General features: G+C 46.2%; 2 protein-coding genes across 2 annotated transcripts in view; both read right to left on the reverse strand.

Annotated features, from left to right (window-relative positions):
• Positions 1–14,073, reverse strand: part of LOC132807201 (zinc finger protein 229-like) — a 427,695-nt gene that overhangs the window by 91,890 nt on the left and 321,732 nt on the right. The gene's annotated exons all lie outside the window — the stretch shown is intronic.
• Positions 9,053–14,073, reverse strand: part of LOC132807193 (zinc finger protein 420-like) — a 59,928-nt gene continuing 54,907 nt past the window's right edge. The window contains exon 6 of the mRNA XM_060821487.1: positions 9,053–10,188. Coding sequence (XP_060677470.1) covers positions 9,073–10,188 — 1,116 coding nt within the window. The 3' untranslated portion in view covers positions 9,053–9,072. The remainder of the gene's footprint in view (positions 10,189–14,073) is intronic.

Raw genomic sequence — 14,073 nt, forward strand, 5'->3', positions numbered from 1 at the left:
CAGGAAGGGTGTTATGAAATTTGAAAGGGTTCAGAAAACATTTACAAGGATGCTGCCAGGGCTGGAGGGTTTGAGCTACAGGAAGAGGCTGAATAGATTGGGGCTGTTTTCCCTGGAGCTTTGGAGGCTGAGGAGTGACTTTAAAGACATTTATAAAATCATGAGAGGCATGGGTAGGGTAAATAGGCAAGGTCTTTTCCCTTGGGTGGGGGAATCCAAAATTAGAGGGCATAGGTTTAAGGTTAATGGCAAATGGAGTTTAATATAGATAAGTGTGAGTTCTTATATTTTGTATCGTCAAATCAAGACCGGAATTTCATGGTGACTGGTAGGACTTTAAGGAGTGTAATGGAACGTAGGGATCTTGGAAGGACTCTAGCAAATTAGAGTCGAGATAAGCACCAAATAATAACACATACCAACAAGCACCAAATCTGTTTCATATGCAGGATTTCAAACCAAGAGATGTAGGGATGCAGGTTCATCGCACCTGGAAAGTGGAGTCATGGGTAGACAGGGCGGTGAAGAAGACTTTTGGCATGTTTGCTTTCATCAGTCAGAGCACTGAGTACAGGAGTTGGGATGAATTGTTGCAGCTGTCACAGATTTCACATAACACAAGATGTGACCCTGTCCTCCCCTGACTGACTGTCCCTTTGCACATCAGGGGGAAGACACCCCTTTAATTGTGATGATCAGGAAACATGCCATCCTTCAAAAACAGGGCTGTGTTCACAAATATTTGGACAGAGGAAGGAAGTTGAAGTTTGGGTGAAGATCAATCTTCATTCAGAGAGAGAAGAAGAGCAGCAGCAGCTTCAGAAATTCATGGTCCAACTTCTGAAAAGACCTTGTCTGATTTGCAGTTGTTTCTGGGCTTGTAATACCGTACTGCAGCATATTGTAGATCTTCAGTAAGAACGTCAATACTGCACTAGAGGTCCATTCAGCAACTTGAGTCCATGTGAACTCTTTGTTGAGGTATGCAGTCTGCCCCATAACCCTGTTGGTTTACAGTTACATATAGATCTACACAAAGATCTTTGGGATTGAGAGGAAAGAATGTTCCACAGTAACTAGAATTACGTTTAGATTTTCTGTCATGGACTGACTGTGATGATCCTTGCAATCACTTCACAAGAATATTACAAGAGAAGAATTTGGAGGCAGAAATCTCAGACCAAATATCACATCAAAGTCTGACAGTCACTTGATTCACGAGGACGTGGATATTGATGACCTTGAAAACAAAGAGGAGAAAGTCTGTCTGCTTAGTTAGGTTTTAAACGTCAGTGTGACTGGAACCTTAGAGTCTCACATACCCACACACCAGAGTAGTGACTGGAACAAGCTTTACAGACTGAATGAGAGTGTTCCAATTATCAGAGGGTTCACCAGTAACACCACACACATGCTGTAAGTGTGAGCGAGTTTTCAACTGATTGTTAAGGTCAGAGACAGACGAGGGCACCTGCACTATGGAGAAACCGTGGAAATGTGGGGAGTGTGGGAATGGTTTCCCTTCGCCATCTGCGCTGGAGATTCATTGGCGTTTGCACGTCGGGCAGCGGCTATTCACCTGTACTCATGCAGGAAAGGCTTCCCTCAGTTACACCACCTCCTGGCCCCCAGCGGGTCCACACCAGCAAGAACCCGTTCATCTGCCCCGTGTGTGGGCAGGGCTTCACTCAGTCACACCAGCTGTTGCCGCACCAGCGGATGCACACCGGGGAGAAACCATTTTCCTGCTCCGTGTGCGGGAAGGGCTACACCCGGTCGTATCACCTGCTGCTCGGCTTCCACGTCCACACTGGGGAGAAGCCGTTCACCTGTCCCGTGTGGAGCAATGACTTCTGTGATTCCTCCACCCTGCACAAACACCAGCACATCCACACCAAGGAGCAGCCGTTCACCTGTCCAGTGTGTGGGAAGGGCTTCACCCAGTCGTGCAACTTGTGGAGACACCAGCAACTTCACAAGTGAGATTGCGCAGGGATTCGGGTTGGATTCTGCTGTTACCGCTGCTGAGAGTCACATCTTGAACCCTGTTTAGTGGGTGAAGTGGGAGGGGTAAGGGGTTCCTTTATGCTGACTGGTCGCTCTCACACCCACTTTACTTCCAATGGGGGCTGATGCTCTCTGAGCCTGGGATTGCACCATCCCTATGGAACAGTCCACAGAAGTGGCTGAAGTGCATTTAGATCTGAAATAGATACATTTGTCTCTGTCCCATTGAGTCTCCAGCACAGTCGATCTAATTGGCCTCTGTCAGTGTTTATGCTACACCTGAGCATCCACCCACCCCTTCATCAGCATACAGGTATCCCCTGTTTTTGAAAGTTCACTTTACCCCCTACCCCCTCCCCATCCAAGCCTGTGCCAATTCTTAATCCTAACTTAGATCTGCTATTTATTGCTGATGTGTGGTTCCTGTCCCTGTATTCACCTCCCATTCATGTGTCTATCCAGATATACCTTAAGTGTTGCTAAGGTGCCTCTTTCCACTCCATCCAATGGCAATGCATTCCAGGCATCCAGCATCCAACTGTGTGAAAAATCTTCCCTTTCAATTCTCCCCCAGACTGTCCCCTTCTCACCTTGAACCTGTGCCCTCTTGTAGTTGACTTTTCCACTCTGGGGAGGGGGAAAGCCTCTGACTATCTAACAGACTATCTGGCCCAACACCAAACATCCAAAGAATAATCCACACAGACCCATTTCCCTATCCCTATTACTCGACATTTACCCCTGACTAATGTACCTAACTTTCAATTCTTGAACACTGTGGGGCAATTTAAGCACGGACAATCCAACTTAACCTGCCAATCCCTGGGCAGTGGGTAATTTAGCATAGCCACTCCACCCTAACCTACACATTTGGATTGTGAGAGGAAACCGGAGGAAACCCATATCGACACAGGGAGAATTTGCAAACTCCACACAGACAGTTGCCTGAGACTGAAATCGAACCAGTTTCCCTGGCGCTGTGAGGCATCAGTGCTAATGATTGAGCCACCATGCCACCCCCATCCAGCCAATCGGTGTGTCTCATCATTTTGTCGAGGTCATCCCTCCGCCTCTATCTTTACAGTGAAAATAATTCAGGTTTACCCCATCTCTTCTCATAATGAGACCTCCAGACCAGGCAATGTCCCAGTGAACCTTCTCTATACCCTCTCCCCAGAGCATCCATGTCCATGTTATCCATGTCCTAGTGAACCTTCTCTATACCCTCTCCCCAGAGCATCCATGTCCATGTTATCCATGTCCTAGTGACCCTTCTCTATACCCTCTCCCCAGAACATCCATGTCCTAGTGAACCTTCTCTATACACTCTCCCCAGAGCATCCAATTCCATGTTATCCATGTCCTAGTGACCCTTCTCTATACCCTCTCCCCAGAACATCCATGTCCTTCCGCAATATTCTGAATGTGAACGGAATAAATCGCTGTAACATAACTCGCCAACTCTTACACTCAAGGCAAGCGTGCTGTGTGCCTTCTTGATCACGTTACCCACCTGTGTTGCCACTTTTGGAGATCTATATGGCCAGATCTCTCTGTATGCCGGTGCTTCTATGTGGTCTGAAATTTATCGTACAATTCTTGTATTTCCTATGTATCTGTATCCAGCTTTACCTTAATTGTATTCCCCTCTTTATGTCTTTTCCCCTCTTTATCTCTTTTCCCCAATCCTCACCCCCTCCACTCATCAGCATATCATAAGACTATAGGAGCAGAAATGATGCCATTCAGCCCATTGAGTCTGCTCCACCATTCAATCACGGCTGATAAGTTTCTCAACCCCATTCTCCCCGTAACCTTTGATCCTCTTGATACTCAAGAACCTAGTTATTCCCATCTTAAATGTATTCAGTGATCTGGCCTCCACAGCCTTCTGGGACAGTGAATTCCATAGATACACCACTCTCTGCCTGAAGAAGTTCTCCTTATCTCCGTTCTAAAAGGTCTTCCCTCTACTTGAAGGCTGAGCCCTCGGGTCCTAGTTTCTCCTACCAATGGAAACATTTTCCCAACATCCACTCTGTCTAAGCTGTTCAGTATTCTGTAGGTTTCAATTAGTTCCCTTGTCATCTTCTAAACTCCATTGAGTATAGACCCAGAGTCCTCTGATGTTCTTCATATGTTAAGCTTTTCAATCCTGGGACTTTTCTCATCAACCTCCTCTGAACATGTTCCAGGGCCTGTACATCCTTCCTGAGATATAGGGCCCAAAACTGCGTACAATACTCCAATTGTGGCCTGACCGGAACCTTATAGACCCTCAGAAGTACATCCCTGTTTTTATATTCAAGTCCTGTCCAAATAAATGCCATTGTTGCATTTGCTTTCCTCACTACTGACTCAACCTGTAAGTTTACTTTGACAGAATCCTGAGCTAGAAGTCCCAAGTCTCTTTACTCTTCAGATTTCTGAATTTTCTCCTCATAATCCTTCTGTTCCAAGGTAGCAGCAGAGAGTTCCAGACACATCGATTTGTATTCAGGGATATCCAAGGATCTCAAGAACTGCCAGTATCTCAGAAAGAATCGGTATTCCGGGAGGAGGCAGAGAGGAGCGTGGTGTGCACCTGTAAACTCCAGAACTTCCCCCAACTTCATGAGTCAACAATAACTTTTTCTGACCAAGAAACGAAAGGGCCGGCGAGAACTGTGACACTACAGGAACTGAAATTAGGCCATTCAGCCCATTGAGTCTGCTCCACCATTCACTCATTCTGGAGTATCAAGGGGTTCAAAGGTTACAGGGAGAATGGGGTTAAGAAACATATCAGCCATGATTGAATGGCAGAGCAGATTCAATACGATAAATGGACTAATTTCTGCTAGTTAACCATCCCTGGGAAGAAGGAGGCAATACAATAAGTTGTTTCTTGGGACAGGCAAGATAATGTTTAATAATGGTGTGACAAAAGGACAATTAATTCTGCCTGTGGAAGGAAAGCCTTGACATAGAGGGGTTAATTGCAGAGCAGGCTGTTTCAAACAGACAGCTAACCCTCAAGGATAAGAAGGGAAGCTACAGAGCTGAGGTCTCCAGCAATGGGAGGTGATGTTAGAGTCTTAAAAAATAGTCACACCACAGATTTGAAAATGAGGAAATGCCACCAAAATTCAACTCCAGAACGATGCTGCAGCAGTAGTACTTAGAAGAATAATACTGCATCAAACCCCTAGACACTTCCAGAGATGGGCACTGTCAGTGGAAACCCAGTTAAATTCAGCTATCAACTGGGTGATAGCCAAGTTTGGGGGGTAAAGCTGAATGAACTTGAGGGGTTTTATTTGTGGTTGCTAAGTGCAATAAAGTGCAAATCATTGTTTCAGCAGTTGGTTCTCTGTGCAGTTTGAGTCAGGAGCCAAATTAAGGTGATTCACCCACAACCACACCAAGAGGCTGGGATTAATATTGACTCTATTGCATTCAAGAGAATGTCATCAATACTGTTATAAAGCGAAGGCTGAACCGCCCCCACCCCCCCACTCTCCAAGATCTCAAACCAAAACGTCTAAAGAGTGGCACGTTGCCCTTTAATCTGTAAAGTCAGTGTGATAAGTGGTGTAACCTGCTGTAGTGTTAAAAATAAATCTCCGACACTTTAAAATCAACAATCAGCAATTTATTTACCCAACTCTCACAGTGAACAAATGAACAAAGCTACTAACAAACTGAATAAATCCTTCTTAACTACTAAGTATTCTGGAATAAATCCTTCTTAACTACTAAGTATTCTGGAATAAATCAAGATTCTCTGGTATACTGTTCCAATCAATACATGTCCCACTCAGATAACACAAAATAGAATTTAATCGCTCAGATTACAACCAGGTTGTGTGTCTTCCGGAATATTCTGTGCCATCTTCTGTCGGGGATGCCTCCTCCGATTCCTCTGTCAGGAATGCTCTTCTCTGTTTTTCTAAATGATGCTTTCTCTAATACACAGATGACTGAGAGCACGGATTCTTTATGATAGGATTGGTCCTGTTGTCAAAACTTTAGGATTTAAATTTAATAAGTTTTTGGTAGCCAATGGGGTTGATTTAAATTGATTGGTGAAATTGAAAACCTGTTTCTTGTCCTGCTAACTGCATAACCTTTTGATTCAAATGTTTCAGTTCAGCTGCTTTTTGTTGTGATCATGCTGCTCCTTTAAGAAGATTATGTTGTTGGTTTATTTTCAGAAAAGGTTGTAAATGGCACAGCTTCCCATTCGTCTAGGATTAAGGTTTTCACTAATGGTTAACAGATACTGGCTAAGGCAACAATCAGGGAAAAGGGTTTGACTTTTTTTTTCTAAAATACTTCTACAATGAAAGGGCAGTTGTCCCATTCTTTTCCACTGGTTTTGGTTTTAGCAAGCAGTCTGTCTGAAGCTGCTGCAGGAAGAGATGTTTCCTGATTCAACAGATGTTTCTGGCTGACTCTGAAGCTTCCGGGAAAATAGTACCAGCGTATTCAGCCTCTCCCTGTAGCTAAAACCTTGCAGCCCTGGCAACGTCCTTCCAAACCTTTTCTGAACCATTTCAAGTTTCACAATGCCTTAAAAAGACGTCAACTTTGCTCGACTAATGTGGGAGAATTTTCTGCATGACGCGTTGTGTCTGAAAGAGCCCTCCTGTGTGCTGTGACAGAGCTACAGTGACTTTCAAAAGCCTGACAAATGCTGTTATCAGTCAAAGATTCATTGGGAGAAGCTTCTCAATCACATCTGTAAATGGAGAGAGTGTTTTTAATAATGAGACATGAATAAAGGCTGCATTCGTCTTTTGTTCTGAAAATTTACTCATACATCTCAAAACAGAGCAGTCTACGGGAATAAAAGACACCGCTGCTTATTTCCTGACCAGGACCAACTTTGCACAGAAAACATGGACATTTTAAATGAATGGGGTGCCATTCGTTTGAAGATGACGTGAACTTAAGAGGCATAGCATTGGCTGAGAAATGAGAGATCCTTGACACACACAGAGCCAAAATCATCACTGACATTATTATCAAATTAGAATTTAGGCTGGATAGGCTGGGATGTTTTTCTAGTGGAGCAGAGGAAGTTGAGATGCAATATTTTCAAACCATGAGGGGGACAGTTGGGTTAATGGTAGCTGTCTCTTCCCTAGGGGGAGGATTTCTAGACCAAGGGCGCGTTTTTATGGTGAGAGGAGAAAGATGGAAGAAAAGATGTGGGGCAAAATATTTATAGAGTCTATTCGCCTGGGGAAACAGCTGCCAGTGGAAGTGGTTGAAGCAGGTACATCAACAACATTGAAAAGGTGTTTCAACGAATACATGGATAGGAAAACTTGAGAAGGATATGGGCCAAGTGCAGGGAATGAGGTCAGTGTTGACAAACATTTTGGTCAGCATGGACCGGTTTGGGCTGAAGGGCCAGTCTCTGTGCTATAGTACTCTATGACTGGCGTCTCTTTGTCACTCTGACAGTGTTGAGTTTCCACATGAACCAGGAAAAAGTGAGGACTGCAAATGCTGGAGATCAGAGTTGAGAGTATGGTGCTGGAAAAGCACAGCAGGTCAGGCAGCACCCGAGGAGCAGGAGAATCGATGTTTCAGGCATAAGGACATCCAGGTGAATATCTCACTAAATCATGCTGAATAAAATCTGATCTCATTTGTCAACTCTGATGCAGAGGTGCAGGGGGTGGACAGGTCAGAAGTCACACAACACCAGGTGAGAATCCCAGTAGATTGATTTGAATTCAGGAGCTTTCGGAGCACTGTTCCTTCATCAGGTGAAGTGATGAAGGAGCAGCATTGATGAAGGAGCAATGCTCCTAAAGCTTGGGATTTCAAATAAACCTGTTGGACTGTAACCTGGTGTTGTGTGACTTCTGACTTCTTCAACTGCGCATTCATGTTGAACTTGATGGGATACTTTATCCAACTTGATGTAGTTAAATCATATCGCTTGGAGGGGTTCATTTGAAACCTTTCAGGAGGTGAATTCAACAAGATTGAATTATGCAAAGTTACTCAGTTCTAAACTTACATTAGGACCGGTGGTCATAGAGAGGTACAGCGCAGAAACAGATCCTTCAGTCCAACTCGTCCACGCTGACCAGATATTCTAAATTAATCTAGTCCCATTTGCTAGCACTTGGCCCAAATCCCTCTAACCCTTTCTATTCACGTCTCCAACCAAATGTCTTTTAAATTCTGTAATTCTACCAGCCTCCTCCACTTCCTCTGGCAGCTTATTCCATACACGCACCACACTCTGCATGAAACGTTTTCCTTTTCGGTCCCTTTTAAATCTTTCCCCTCTCACTCTAAACCTATGTCCTCTAGTTCTGACAATATCCTGGTAAATCATTTCTGATGGAGATGTCAACGCTTCGGGTAGAACCCTTCTTCAGTCCTGAGGGATAATCCCTGAAATGCTGACTTCTCCACCTCCTGGTGCTGCCTGCCTTGTTGTGCCCAGCCCCTGCTTGGCTATTTTAGATTCCAGCATCTGCAGTTTTTTATTTTGTCTCTAACAAATGCTGGAGCAGATTCGATGGGTCAAAATATCCTAACTTCTGCTCCAATGGTCTTAGGTTCGTGCGGGTCCCGGGCTCAATGAGCAGCAGTGCCCACTGGAAGAAATGTTCATGGAATCATACAATCACTACAGTGTGGAAACGGGCCCTTCTGCCCAACAAGTTCAGACCGACCCTATGAAGAGTAACTCATCCAGACACATTCTCCTACCCTATCACTCTGCACTTACCCCGAACTAATGCAGCACATCTACACATTCCTGAACACTGTGGGACTGTTTAGCTTGGCCAATTCGCCCAAACATGTGCACGTTTGGACTTTGGGAAGACACTGGAACACGCAAAGGAAACCCACGCAGACACTGGGGGGAATTAAATGCAAACTCCACACAGACAGTTACCCTGAGGATAGAATCAAATCTGGGTCCCTGGCGCTATGAGGCAGCAGTGCGAACCACTGAGCCACCTCCCCAACCCCCTCCACTCCCCCAGTAGAAAACAAAAAAGCCTACCAACTCTTCCACTACCCCCACTGTCAGAAAGGGCAGGAGGTTCAGTCCTGGGGGTGACCCTCAGCAGCGTTACCGGCAGAATCTGATTGTTGGGAGCATTGGTGCCTCCGCTGGTGCTTGTTCAAACTGCAGGACATTGTGAACCTCTGCCCACACTCAGGGCAGGCAAACGGCCTCTCTCCAGTGTGGACCCGCTGGTGCGTCAGTAGACTGGAGGAGACAGCAAAGCCCTTCCCGCACTCGAGGCAGGTGAACGGCCTCTCCCCAGTGTGGACCCACCGGTGTGTCAGCAAGTGGGATGCCTGGGTAAAGCCCTTCCCACACTCAGAGCAGCTGTAGGGCCTTTCCCCAGTGTGGACACGCTGGTGCTTCAGCAGGTCAGAAGAGCGTGTGAAGCACTTCCCGCAGACAGAGCAGGTGAATGGCCTCTCGCCGGTGTGGACCCGCCGGTGGGCCAGCAGGTCAGAGGAATCGCTGAAGGCCTTCCCACATTTGGGGCAGGGGAAGGGCTTCTCACCGGTGTGGACCCGCTGGTGAATCACGAGGTGGGAGGAGCGAGTGAACACCTTCCCACAATCAGGGCAGCGGAAGGGCCTCTCCCCTGTGTGCAGCCGCTGGTGCCTTATCAGGGCGGAGGAATCGTTGAAGGCCTTCCCACACTTGAGGCAGCTGAAGGGCCTCTCCCCTGTGTGCACCCGCAAGTGCCTCAGCCGGGCGGAGGAATCGCTGAAGCTCTTCCTGCACTCAGGGCAGCTGAAGGGCCTCTCCCCTGTGTGCACTCGCCGGTGCCTCAGCAGGGCAGAGGAATCACTGAAGGCCTTCCCGCACTCAGGACAGGAGAATGGCTTCTCCCTGGTGTGACTGCGACGATGTGTCTCCAGGGCAGACGGGACACGGAAACCTTTCCCGCAGTCGCCACACTTCCATGGTTTCTCCATGGCCGAAGCTACAGTTGCACACAAACGCGTGTATGTCCTCTCCCAGCCTTGAATTCCTCTTTTCAGGCCAGTTAACTGTTTCAGGCTCCACACTCCGTGCGTTGCTGCAACAGTAGGGTCTCTCTTCCAGTCCCACTGATGCTGAAAACAGACTGAAACAGGAACCAATTGGATCACAGTCGAAAATTGTTGCAGTCCCGATGGATTGAGTGACTCACAAATGCTGGAGAATCAGAGTCGAAAACTGCGGGTCAGGCAGCATCCGAGGAGCAGGAGAGTCAATGGTTCAGGCATAAGCCCTTCATCTGTTGATTTTGAAACTTCATCTTCAGATCAAATACTCTGAAAAGAGATTACAAAAGTCATCACTGTCAGTCCAGGGTAGAAATTCAGAACAAGCAATTCTACTTTCTGCAGAACATTCTTTTCTTTTGTTATTCCATAAAACTGAAAGCACCATCCCACTTTCTCACTCACTCCCTCTCTCCCTCTGTTCTCACTCCATTCTAATTCTCCTGAAAGTGCTGATTCAGGATCTGACAGGGACAGAAGAGCAAAACAGTCACAACTGACACCTCTCTGAATTTTGGATACCTCCACCTGAAAATTAATATCTTCCACGACATTGGGATACTGTTGAGAGTGAGCCGGTCTGATTTTTGGAAGCAAAAATATAGTGTGTAAATTCAGGATGAACCTGCAATACAGCTTCTTGACAACCAATCAGACACAAAATGGTTAACGTGCCCCCACGGGGGTGGGGGAGTTTTGGAATGAGACACCAAGGCTATGACACCAGAGAGAAATTGAACAGACTGGTGTGGCAAACCAGAGTCATCTAGATATACAGCACAGAAACAGGTCCTTTGGTCCAACTGGTCTATGCTGACCAGATATCCTCACCGAATCTGGTCTAATTTGACTGCATTTGGCCCATATCCCTCTAAACCCTTCCTATTCATAAACCTATCCAGATGTCTTTTAAATGTGTCATAATTATACCAGCATCTACTACTTCCTCTGGCAGCTCTTTCCTTACACGCGCCATCTTCTGCATGAATTGCCCCTTAGGTTCCTTTTAAATCCCTCGCCTCCTCCCCGGGCCACCTCACCCTAAACCCATTACTGTATAGTTCTACACTCCCAGAGAAAAGACCTTGTCTATCCCTCTCTTTATTTTATAGAATGTAAGCATCAACAGCTCAGGGCGGGGATTGGGTGGGTGGGGGTGGGTGAGGAAGCCGAATGTGCTGGAGCCAACACGGAAGAAGACGACACAAAACCTTGAAGCTGCAATGAGGAATACTGCATGTGCTGTACTTGTACCTGTTGCTTTTATTTGTGGAATCAAGTGCATTTTAAAAATAAAAACAAACAAGATATCTATCCCTCCCCTTTCCCAATCTCCCAATGCTGTGCTGGACACACAGTGAGAGAACTGGGAGCAGGAGTTGGCCATTTGAGCCTGCACCAACACCGAACACATCATAACTGAACATGAATATACCTGCAGGCAGTGGAGACTGGGATTTCTTTCACTGGAGCAGAGGAGATTGAGAGGTGACCTTACAGAGGATTATAATATCATGAGGGGTACAGATGAGGTGAAAAGGCAGGTGTCCTTTTCCTAGGGTGGGGCTTTCAAGATTAGGGAGCAAAGTTTGAAGGGGAGAGAAGAAAGATTTTAAAAAGACACAAAGAGCTCCATTTTTTTCACACAGTGAGTGGTTTGTGTGTGAGATGGGTGTCCAGAGGAAGTAGTGGATGCAGGTACAGTGACAATGTTTAAAAGACATTTGGAAAAGTACATGAATAGGAAAGGTGCGGAGGGATATGGGCCAATCACTGGCAGATGGGACTAGTTGGGTTTGAGAACATAGTCAGCATAGACTAGTTGGACCGAAGGATCTGTTTCTGTGCTGTATAACTCTGTAGCTGTTCTGTACTGGTCTTAAAACCATTTTCTTGGAAATCCGAGATGGCGGTGGTTTGAGTGGTCTGCTGTGCTGGGCTCTGTGCCACACCCCCGGCAAGGTGGACTTTTACCCCTCCCCCCACCTCATTAATCATCCGTAGAAGAAAAAAATTGCGAATATAAACTTACTGAATGTCTGGAGCTGCTATAATTGTGGTTTGACAGCTTTAGGAACAAAATGAAAGCAAATGAAGGAAAGGGGCCGAAAGGGGTGAAGCAGGTAGGGCACTCCCCAACTGCATTGGGGGTGCTTGGAGCCATTGCTCAAACTCCCAGGGCAATCCCTGTGGATTTAATGGGACAGCAACAGTTACTCTCGGAGTTTGCCGATCTCTGAGAAAAGATTGAAGCAGCGGTGGAACCACTATCTGCCACGCTGCAAAAGCATGGACAGGAAATTCACGTGTTGGCCCGAAGAGAATAGGCAGCAGAGGAGAGGACCGTGGTGGAGGTCTCAGGAGGAAGGATCCAAACGCTGGAAGACCAGGTTCGGGTCCTTCAGGAGCAAGTGGACAACCTGGAAAACTAAAGTAGAAGAAAAATCTTACAGCTCGTGGGTCTTCCGGAACGCGAGGAAGGTGAAGACCTTATTGGATTCCTGGGGCTGGAGTTGTAGTCGGGCCTGTTGAGTGTGGAGCGGGCACACTGGATCGAAATGTGCAGGTCCGGGTCGGACCCACAGCCGTGTGTGGTCCTAGTGCGGCTCCTGCATTATAAAGAAAAACAGTGATTGAAACAGCAGGAAGACTGGGAAGAGATCCACAGGCTCTAATGTACAAAGGCTCAGAATAATATATTTTCAGGACTTCTCAGGAGCCTGGATTAAGAAAAGGGCATTTAATTAAGTTAAGAGAAAATTAAGGGATCTGAACATACAATATTCCTTGAGGTCCCTGACTGTATTGCGTTTTACTCACGGAGGGACGGTATATAATTTGATTCAACAGAAAAGGCGAAGGACTTTGCAAATGCTCTGAATTAGAGAAATTGAGTTGGGGTGAAGGCGGGAGGGACGTCATTCCAGACAATGCTACTTTTTTGCCCCTTATTTTGTAGTTATCGGCTTTATACATACTGCCTTGGCGTAAAACTGGAATTATTTAGTATATCGGTCAGTTAGGTATTGTCTGGGGCCTTTTTTTCACTGCTGTCCTTTTGTTTTTGGATTGGGGGTGGCTATACCTGTGTTTAAGATGTATGGAGAAGGGGTGTGGGGAGATGGGCAACCATTGTTAACTCTCAGAATGTAAATAACATGTTTTTTTTCAATCTGTGAATTGCCTGGCGTTTGGGGCACAGCCTCAGTGGGAAGGAGCCAGGCTGGTGGCAATGGTGGGGGTTGGGGTGGGGGGGGGGGGGGAAGAGATCTCTACATAATTGGGGGTTATTTGAGCATTTGCTTAAGTTATATGTGGTGGTTAGATTTTTATTTATAGTAGTTTTAATAGGAGCAGTTTTTAGACTTTATCGAGTTAATGTCTTTGTTGCTCACCGCACCTCAGATAAGCTTCCTCCTCTTGGGAAACCACAGGCTTCCCTGGATGGCCATGTCTACTGATTCGTTCAGGTGGTGCACCTGGAATGTAAAAGGGAGCCATTCCCCCATTAAAAAGAAAGAAGGTGCTGTCAAGCCTCGGGAAGGAAAGGGTGGACACATTTAACTGATAAGGAACATCTGAAACTGCAGCAAGGAGGTTGTGATAAGGTATTCTTCTCCTCCTTTAGCTCCAAGTGTAGAGGAGTGGCTATACTGGTAAGAAGGAACCTCCCTTTCCAGGTAATTGAGCAAATTAAGGACGAACATGGACTGTCCGTCATTCTTGAAGCTCTAATACATAGTGAAGAGTATGGCGTCCTGAATGTGTATTGTCCTCCCGGTGCACCCTCTTAAATTTCTAATTGATGCAGTTGCTAAATTAATGAGTCTTGGGGTACACTGCATGGTCATTGGAGAGGATTTTAATCGTCTAATAGATCCCGAAGTAGACAGGGTGCCAAGGGCCCAGGCAGGTCACCAGCGCAACCTAAGCAGTTGGTGGACATGTGCAAGGAGTTGGGATTAATGGATGTGTGGAGGCATCTCCACCCTAATGGAAGAGACTTTACTTTCTCTTCTAACCCACACAAGT

The sequence above is a fragment of the Hemiscyllium ocellatum genome (genome assembly GCF_020745735.1).
Source record: "Hemiscyllium ocellatum isolate sHemOce1 chromosome 27 unlocalized genomic scaffold, sHemOce1.pat.X.cur. SUPER_27_unloc_10, whole genome shotgun sequence".
Taxonomy (NCBI): domain Eukaryota; kingdom Metazoa; phylum Chordata; class Chondrichthyes; order Orectolobiformes; family Hemiscylliidae; genus Hemiscyllium; species Hemiscyllium ocellatum.